This window comes from Actinia tenebrosa, unplaced genomic scaffold (assembly GCF_029948245.1).
Source record: "Actinia tenebrosa isolate PJP-AT-01 unplaced genomic scaffold, QUT_ActTen_1.0 PGA_scaffold16__25_contigs__length_10494907, whole genome shotgun sequence".
NCBI classification, from domain to species: domain Eukaryota; kingdom Metazoa; phylum Cnidaria; class Anthozoa; order Actiniaria; family Actiniidae; genus Actinia; species Actinia tenebrosa.
Genome location: NW_028292576.1, coordinates 8,959,707 through 8,969,095, shown reverse-complemented (window position 1 = coordinate 8,969,095; position 9,389 = coordinate 8,959,707). Strand labels below are relative to the sequence as shown.

Genomic DNA, 9,389 nt, shown 5'->3' with positions numbered 1-9,389 from the left:
GAAAGGGAAAGAAAGGGAAAGAAAGGGCAAGGCAAGGCCAGGCCAGGCCAGGCCAGGCCAGGCCAGGCAAGGCAAGGCAAGGCAAGGCAAGGCAAGGCAAGGCAAGGCAAGGCAAGGCAAGGCAAGGCAAGGCAAGGCAAGGCAAGGCAAGGCAAGGCAAGGCAAGGCAAGGCAAGGCAAGGCAAGGCAAGGCAAGGCAAGGCAAGGCAAGGCAAGGCAAGGCAAGGCAAGGCAAGGCAAGGCAAGGCAAGGCAAGGCAAGGCAAGGCAAGGCAAGGAAACGTAATGAAACTGAAGAAAGCACTTTTCACTTAATTTTACTTTTATCACAAGCATTTTGACATATCAAAACCAAACTATAAATATATAATATAGTTATGAAAACTTACTACTATACCAGTTCTTACTATGCTCTATAGCTTTTCTACTTCATAAATTCTTTCTTTTACCTAATTTTACGCTAGCGCTCCTTTTTAAACAAATTGGCCAAATTTTCTTGCCTTCATTATGTACTTTCTTTCCCATTTGCATGAGTTTTTTTATCAAAGTATCTTTATTCCAATTTTCTTTACTTTCCTCCGATTTATTCAATTCTCATTTTCCTCCCTTTTTCTCGCTTTTCCTATTTAATGTCTCCGCATTTATCTCACAGGCAAAGAACAAACTCCTTGTCACGTGCACCATAATTTCAAAATTTGAAGCTGCAATTGTCAACTAAAAAAGCCTTTTACGGATAGGTAGGCTGTTGAACTTCTCTTTCACCAAACTTGAATCCCCTCAATATATGCCACATCGCGCTGAAGTTTTCTGGCTTTGCGAGCATGTCATCCCAGTGAGCAGCTTCTGGCCCAGTTGACAGCGGGCCGAAGGACACTACACCAATCGTAGAGCTCTTTCCAACGAGGTTGTAGCGGTTAAGAGAAATTGTCAATGTTCCTTGATCCAGGGTTACTCGAGGGACGCGAAAGAGAAGGGCCTCGTTAAAAATGGTGTATTTAGATCCAACCTCACGTAGGTTTGTCTTTCGTTTGGCTAATCTTTTGTTATCCAAGGCAAACACGCCTTTAACGTAAACTTTTTCTATTGAAAGAAAAGCGTTTAAAATAAAAAAAGATATTGGGGTTAGTTGCATAAGAGGACTCTTGAAAAAATATATGGCTTCTACAAATTAACGCCTTGCGCCTTTTCGTCTCACCTTCATTATAATTATTTTGTTCATCAAGTAGTAGGAGAGAAGAAAAACTACTATGAATTTGAAAAATAAAATAAAATATCTTCCTTGCATTGATTTAAGAGGGTAGCTGGTGGATAACAAATACGTGATTCTCTTTCCATGATGGAAATGGATTTTGCCGAAGTTGATTTTTGCGGAGGAAGGAACAACAGAGAACCTAGAGAAAAAACCTCGAAGAAAAGGATATTCCGGGGATTGAACCAATGAAAACCGTGGTCAGCGGCAGTGCACCAGCAGCGCGCGCTACCACGTGCTTTCCAAAGAAAAAGAAAAAACTATACTCAGGAGAATGGTACGCGTGGTCTGAAATGGGAAAACACTAGTGATAAGGCGTATAGACCTTGTTCGTGGTGTGACAATGTTTTCCCAATTTAGCGTGACAAACCTCTGGGGAAATGAAGAGCTATTGTTTTGAAACTCGTCAGGATATCATCATTATTCCTTTCGTATCCTTTGGGATACTCATTAATTTTTCGAAGAGTAAAAACAAAAGAAAATGAATCCCCTGGAGGTTTGTCACGCTGAATTGGGAAAACATTGTCACACCACGAATAAGGTCTGTTGAGTGTGATACTGACGTACCTGAAGAATTGAAGAGGCTAGCTGATAAGTTACTGGTTTTCATGATAGATACGTTGAGGGTCTGGTCTTTGGTAGTGTAGCACAACGACAGTAAGATATCACCGACTTCAGCATTTGACATGCTCTGCAAGGCTGTGATGAACGAACTTGTCTGTGAATAATAGCAAAATTCGGTCAATACTAGAAAAAGAAACAGTGATTGCGCAACGAATTGAGCTTCGTTGATCCCCCATATAACCTACTACTTCTCTTCAAACCAGGATCTAGGACGCCCTCATTAATGTCACGGTGCGCAAGTTTTCTGCTCGTCCAATCAGAATACTAGGACGTCCACCCATCAATGTCTCGGTGCGCAAGCTTTCTTCTTGTCCAATCAGAATGCTGGTGGGACGTCCCCCCATCAATGTCTGGGTGCGCAAGCTTTCTGTTCGTCCAATCAGAATGTTGGAACGCCCTCACATTGTCTCCGCGTCCACCAAAAATGGGAGGGCTTCTTTTAATTTTACATTGTTCAAAATACTACATTCTTCTAAACACCTAATCCACAGTTTTCCCATTTCAGCCACGTGTCATTCCCTAGAATATTGTTACTTTGTTTAACGGTTTCACATGAAAAGAAACAAAGAATCTTTTTCTCAAGGGAATGACACGTCGTCTAAAATGGGCAAAACATTACGCGCAGGTGGATTTGGTCCATTTCCAAACCTACCGAAGCTTCTTGTAAGAAACATCGCACCATGGTCTCATCTCCAAGGTGAAGGTCAACCAAGGGCACTTGTTGCTCACCAAGCACGTGACTATGCGAATACTGATCAAAATAAAACGTTACGAACAATAAACTCCGTGAATACACATCTTCGTCTGCTGCTATGTGAAAAGTAAAGCTTTCGTTATACATCGGGTTTACTGAACGTCGATATATTGCAGTTTGCTTTCTTAAAGAACGATCCGGAAGTAACGCAATCGTCAAACACGTGTCTAAACTGCCGGAAAAGTCACGCGCTGGAAAGTCATTTCCGCCGACCACAAGGATGGTGAGTTTCCGATTGCGTTCCGAGTATTTAGCGATGAAATGGAGCTCTCCGAGGTTACTGTTCTTGCCAACTGTGACAGTATGATCTAGTCTTTTGTAGGCAGAGGGTTCTATAGTGTCCAATGCTAGCTGCTCGTCAGTGAAATACAAACCAACCATCCTGGAAAACGAAAATGTATAGTTAGATATTTTCTAATATTTTGCTTATTTCTTTAGGAAGCTTCTTCACCATATTAGTGATTTTCAAGAAGGTCCTACGATGAAACTACTAGCAGTCCACATCATCATCACTAACACAACCACCATCATCACCACCACCAACTACATCATCATCATCGCCATCATCATCATCATCATCACCATTCATTACCAGCACCCCTACCATCATCATCACCACCTTCAGCAAAATACAGAACATCATATCATGGAACTATAAAATTTCAAAACGCATAGCATTATACTAATAGTGGTTGAAGCTAACAAATAGTTTCCAAGAAAGTTATCTTACGACATTCTCTTCTCGTCTCCACTTCCGTTATTATCGCCGAGTCGGCCTTGTGTGAGCTCAGGCAATGGCTGTTGTAGAACATTCTGTCTAGTCTTGGGAATAGAGAAATCGACCGCTGACACAGATGGCGCCTTTGATGCAGAACTGTCAGAGCGCTTGACTGGAGATGAGAGCTTTTTTGAATCAATTCTTAATGACCCAGATCTACTTGTAGTAGGACTAGAAGACGCTCTTTTTCGTCTTCGACTTTTCTTTCTCTTGATTCTTCGACAGAGTTCTTTAAGGTATTTACATAAAACTCCAACAACTAGGGTTGTTATGGTAACGACCAATGCAATATACCCTATAAAGGGACTATATGTCCCAGGGTCTTTGGAGTGTTGGTGAATGGTCATTGCGGTGATACGTCGGTTCTCGAAGACTGCGGTATGTACCAGTGCATCTTAGCTGTGAACAGTTTTTTCTGCAGAAATAAAAACGAATTCAGAAATTACTCATGTAGTCTATCCGGCAATCGTGTTGTACTTTCTTCAGAGATCTGTTGTAATGCTCGATAACTTGCTGTCCACTTGGCTACGCCTCGCGCGACTCTTGCGCTTCTTTGCGTGCTTAGAAACCGAGAAAGTGCACCCAAAACTCGCTCGACGGACGCACGCTAATCAATTGTGATGACGAATGCTTTAATTTAGCATACATGGAAACGTGCAATTTAATTGACTTTAGTTTTGGAGAAATTTGAGGACATGAGTAGCTCACCCCTCCCCTCTAAATCAGGTTTGACCTTATTACCCGCGTGAGACTAAAGTCCCTTCCCTTGCAGTACTTAAATTCTAAGAATATATTTCCCGAACTAATCCCGCACATATCGTAAGTTTAATTAGCGAGCCCTATGACGTCATACCATATTAACATTTTTCATGGCTGCTCGACAGGCCGTCCATGTCAATGAAAAATCAATTAAACAATCAAATCTTTGTCATTGCAACTCCAAACGTCGATCAGAATTCATTAGCCCTGAACCCTTTAAGCTCTCGATTGGAATTCAGAACTGTAGCTTCATAATAAATATTGACAGATGAAGAATCACGTGATAGCCAGTAACAGACAGCCCAGGCCATTCCAACTAAAAACAGCCTTCTTTTTAGATGTACGGTTTTCCGTATCTGCTATTTAGCAACTCGTGGCATCTTTCTCTAATTTGTTTACTGTCAGAAATAACAAAAACAAAAAACAAAAAAACAAAAACACTTTATAAATTGGGTTCCCTGTGGAGCGAAATCTAGAAACTTCCTCGGGATCGATCGGCTTTTACCGACGAGAAACCCATATTTTGCGCGCCAAATGTCAGTACGTCTTTAGCCGAAAAGGAGTGAGTTAAGCCATCCTCTCAGCCCACATACACACCTTGTTAGACGAATCCGTAAAATTTCGATCGGAATCTTAAACCAGTGGTTATCAATAATTACAGCATGGACAGCATCACGACATTGAAGTCCATTCAGAGCGGCACGCACACTTAAGCTTGTAAATCTGTTCAATGAAGTAAGAGATTACGTGTAATCCTACTCGGGGTAATAAAGAACACACTTTAACAGAACTCCAACTTAACCTACAACTATGTACTCATTCATGGGATTAAATTTCCTCCACAAAAAACGCCTGTTCTGTAAATTCCTTCAGTAAAGTGAGGATGAGCTAAGATAACTAGAGCGATTTTCCGACAAATGGATAGCAAGTACACGGTACATGTTGTTAAAAAAAAAAAAAAAAAAAAAGAAAAAAACGTCTACTAATTAATCTAATCAGAACGCGTAATTACAGCTTTTGCAAACAAAAACCAAAAAAAAACCCATGAGACTACGAGTTTGCCGTCACGTTTACCACTCAATACGAAAACCACGCTATGACAATAAACTATACCGAGGTATTTATCATGAATAGCCAGGATACTTTGGTTGAACCGCGAGGATGTACGCGACTCACCGACTTAAAAAACAAAGGCTTTAATAAACAGTTGTATTTTAAACAACCATTGCCTTTTCTTAAAATCATGGCTTGATAACCCAGTAACACACGGATTGATTGTTTTAGCTGTCGCCACTATCTTCAATGAGTTACGCGCCATATTTTCGCGGGTACTTCACATCCTTTTCTATATTTATCCTCCTAACCTCATCCTATTCTATTTAAAATGTCAGCCGTGATAAATGAGAGAATCTCGCAGCTACTCGCCGCCTTTCGCAAACCTTTTCGTATAGACATCAAACGCGATACTCTATGTCTAACAGTAACCTTGTTAGTGTGAGCTGAGTGATCTAATATCCGTTGACCTAAAGGTTTTCAATCTGTGTGTGCAGAAATTATTTCTTTGTGCACAGTTCATACTTACTTGGCCTCAATGCATTTTCCTAGGGATTTAGAAGTTACAGCCAGAGAGCCTTTGTCCGACAAAAAAAAAATACATGCCAAGTGATGAAAAAGTCGAGTACGAAGTTGTATTATCGCGGAATGGCTGGTGACATTCGTCACGCACGCGGCTTTAATCCATTGACGACTTAACCTCGAAATCTACTAAATAGCATAGCTTATACTCATACCGTAAATCTCAGATTTTTTCTATTTTTCACTAAAACATAGATATATCAGAACATTGCATTTACAAGTACAAATTGAAGACATCGTTTTTAGATCACACTGAACTATTGCAGCCCCCAGTTTGATGGTTCAAGTAGTAGGTATGCTAGTGATGGTTTGATACTACTGTTACTAGAACTACCGTTAGCAAAGGCAAAGACCTACAAGATCAACAGCCTCAGTTTTCACTCATACCTTGATATCCACGTAGTTTCAACTTAACGTGTCATCTACGCGCGGTCCCCGTCGTCGTATCATAGAACACACTCACAATCTATTGATTTGATTCCATTTGTGCTGCTCGAATGAAGAAGTACCTTTTGCCGCACTTTCTGAACAAGAAAACAGTAATACGATTGGGAGACTGTTATCGGTGGTCCCTTTAAATGACGCGGTACTGCCACCCTCGTCTAAGTCAAAAGATTACACATAAGCTATGCCAAGGTCTAGAGGAAAATCCTAAGAACATTCATGCGATCGACAGCTTATTAGTTTATCGATGGTGTAGAGAACCGCTACGAAATCGCTACCAAAGGATTTTGACTGCGTCTTTTGTCCGGAGGCGCAGCAGGGAGAATGTTTTGACGATCTTGTCAGACGACGTGTATCGAATTATCTAAATATTTAGAAGAAGTAGACGCCCAAATATCAGTGGCGTTAGATTGGGGACACTCAAAACCGCAAACACTACTTTTTTTCATTATCAGGTTATTATTTCCTGAAGTTTCTGTTTCGCAGACCTTTTAAAATGAAGCATTGAGAGCAAAACAAATATCATTTTCAATTGATTGTTTTACAATATGAATTTCAAGTAACAAAATACTCCTCACTGTAATACACATATACCTACTGCGACCGCTTAGTATTGCATTGAGCTATATAAATATTTCAATTTAGACAATATGACATATGTTTATGAAAAGGGTTTAAATGCTAAATTGTGAGCCAGAAACTGAAAATACTACAAATGACATCATAATGAAAGGTTTGTCAGTATCGGGTTGAGCGAAGGAATTCTCATAGGAATTCGAAGACTGGTATCAAAGGTTGACCTTTTATGGAGACTACATGCAGGATTTCTCGAAACCAGAGAATATGTTTTACGCATGCGCTAAAAATTGGCGGGGTCTAAATCTTACTAAGGCCCTGGCTAAACGAGGAAACAAGTTTCCAGAAACATGTTTCCCGCGCGCATGTTCCCCGATGATTCCAAGTTTAGCCACGCTAAACGCTAGTAGACTCCCCAAAAAATCTGGTGTATTCTTTAAGAAGACTCTATTTCACATCCAAATTAATCAATCTATCAAAAAGCAATTCACTTTAAAAATTAGTTTAACTTCCAAACACTTCTAAAAAAACTTCGCTGTTTAAAATTCGAATATATTCTAAAATTTCAAAAAGCTTTTATCAATTGAATCATCGTATAATGTACTGTACAAGAGTTACATCACCATATTGTTCAAAAATGAATAGAAATATCTGGACTGTAAACAGCCCATTGTTAAATTCACACGATAAATCTGTTTTCAGTTTATTGTACAAGACGTATTACTTGGACGTACTTCAAATCTACAACCAATCTTTTTGCATTAAGACAGTATTTGTGCTCTAGCATTCATTGTATACAGAATTAAAATTTCAAAAAACACCTTATATAGACTAGCGTAGACTTAATCCGAAAAAGGTCAGGCTTGTTTACTTTTTCAAAACCTTGTTCTCCTGTCACTAAAGAAAAATTCATAAAATTGAAGCTAAAATACTCCAAATGTACTTTGATCGTAAAAAAAATTTAGTTCATTCCAATCACCCCTAAATAATTTTTTAGTAGCTTGAATTTGGCATGAATATGGAAGTCGACTTTTTGTTGTCGAATTCTTCATTCACATAGTTTTGGAGTTCGTAAATTTATCAAAATACTGGAAGATTTCAAGACTGAATTTGTTTGACTGCCCTGAAGCCTATTAGGAAATAAAGTTCAGTATAAAATGTGTTTCTATATGTGTTTTGAGATTCGATAGTTGCAGGTTTGTAACTTGAAGAGCAGAGATAGATAACTCACCTCAGCAACAGCGCAATTCAAACTTATCTGGTTTTCAATCCAAGTACAATTTAGAGAATCGAACTTCCAGAAAAGATAGAAGCCTCTTAGAAGTCAACTCGTTTCATTCGGAACCATTTCTTTTGAAATTTTACCAACTTTTCTATCTGAGCTTTAATTCGCTCTAGTGAACGAGTTTAAATTTCGAACGCATTCTTCCAACGGATTATCATTATTTATTGAATATCATTAAGAGAAAAAACTTAAACGGTTGAGTGATGTTCTTTGTTCTTACGCAGTTAATATAAATCAACGTAAATAGAATTAGCGTCTGCAAAAAAGAAAGAAAGCCCTTGTGTGACGTCATATTTCCCGCGCAATTCCTTTTTTGGCAGCATTCTTTGAAAACTTCAAGGAGTTTGAACAGATGGATAAACAAACGGCAAAAACGGCTTTTTTTTGAAGACCAGATAAACGGATTTTTAGTTCTCGATTTTATATATAATATATCGTAATATAATATAATATATATATTTTGTTTTCTACATCATTTATTTCAAAAGTTTTTATCTTATTTTAGTTTTCCATTTAACAGGTTTTTAGCAAAAAAAAAAATCAATATCCAAAAGCTTTTTTTAAATTAATGATGCGTTGTTTACATTTTAGTTATGGTACGTTTACAGTGAATTGGCTTTTCATTCGTAGAACAGTATTTGCATGGTAAGAAAATTAACGGTTCGTCACGCTAGGGCACTGAAATGGCTTCCCATTATTTTCTTGCCCTAAAGTGACAGTGAAATGGCTTCTCAGTCATTGTGCAGTTAATAAGGAAATTAACGGCTCGTCATGCTAGGGCACTGAAATGGCTTCCCATTATTTTCTTGCCCTGAAGTGACAGTGAAATGGCTTCTCAGTCATTGTGCAGTTAATAAGAAAATTAACGGCTCGTCATGCTAGGGCACTGAAATAGCTTCCTATTGTTTCCTTGTAATACGGTGACAGTGAAATGGCCTCTCAGTCATTGAACAGTAATTGCATGGCAAGAAAATCAACGGTTCGTTCAGCTAAGGCACTGAAATGGCTTCCCATTGTTTCCTTGTATCTTATCCAATCAGTTTTATTTTTATACAGTTTTGAAGGAAGGTCATTTCACCCCCCCCCCTCCCCCCAACGTTTTCTAATTTACAAGCAAAGTTTTTAGTCAAACAAGAGACTCAGCACTAATACAGTATTTCTAGATATCTGACCAGTATTTAGAAATCAGGATCTTCTTCGCCTTCTAAATTTGACTGTGATCTCCCAAGGATGATAATATCATCTGGAAAAAAAAGTCAAATGTCATATAAATAGTAGGGGAGGAG

General features: G+C 38.9%; 2 protein-coding genes across 9 annotated transcripts in view; both read right to left on the bottom strand.

Annotated features, from left to right (window-relative positions):
- Positions 1-300: 300 nt before the first annotated feature.
- LOC116289388 (synaptotagmin-7) lies at positions 301-9,338 on the bottom strand. Of its 5 annotated transcripts, XM_031696289.2 has the most exons (6): positions 6,186-6,612; positions 4,761-4,886; positions 3,357-3,819; positions 2,525-3,008; positions 1,816-1,966; positions 301-1,079 (listed from the first exon to the last, which is right to left on the bottom strand). In XM_031696289.2, the coding sequence occupies exons 3-6, from the start codon at positions 3,749-3,751 to the stop codon at positions 727-729; spliced, it is 1,383 nt and encodes a 460-aa protein (XP_031552149.1). In that variant the 5' UTR covers positions 3,752-3,819; positions 4,761-4,886; positions 6,186-6,612; the 3' UTR covers positions 301-726. The 5 variants fall into 5 exon arrangements, with proteins under 5 accessions (XP_031552149.1, XP_031552150.1, XP_031552147.1 ...); XM_031696290.1 differs by lacking the exons at positions 4,761-4,886; positions 6,186-6,612 and adding an exon at positions 9,276-9,338; XM_031696287.2 differs by lacking the exons at positions 4,761-4,886; positions 6,186-6,612 and adding an exon at positions 8,050-8,225.
- LOC116289394 (single-stranded DNA-binding protein, mitochondrial) overlaps positions 8,560-9,389 on the bottom strand; it is a 34,428-nt gene continuing 33,598 nt past the window's right edge. For all 4 annotated transcript variants that reach the window (XM_089031023.1, XM_089031022.1, XM_089031021.1 and 1 more), the window contains one exon: positions 8,560-9,346. In XM_089031023.1, coding sequence (XP_088887149.1) covers positions 9,282-9,346 — 65 coding nt within the window. In that variant the 3' untranslated portion in view covers positions 8,560-9,281. The remainder of the gene's footprint in view (positions 9,347-9,389) is intronic.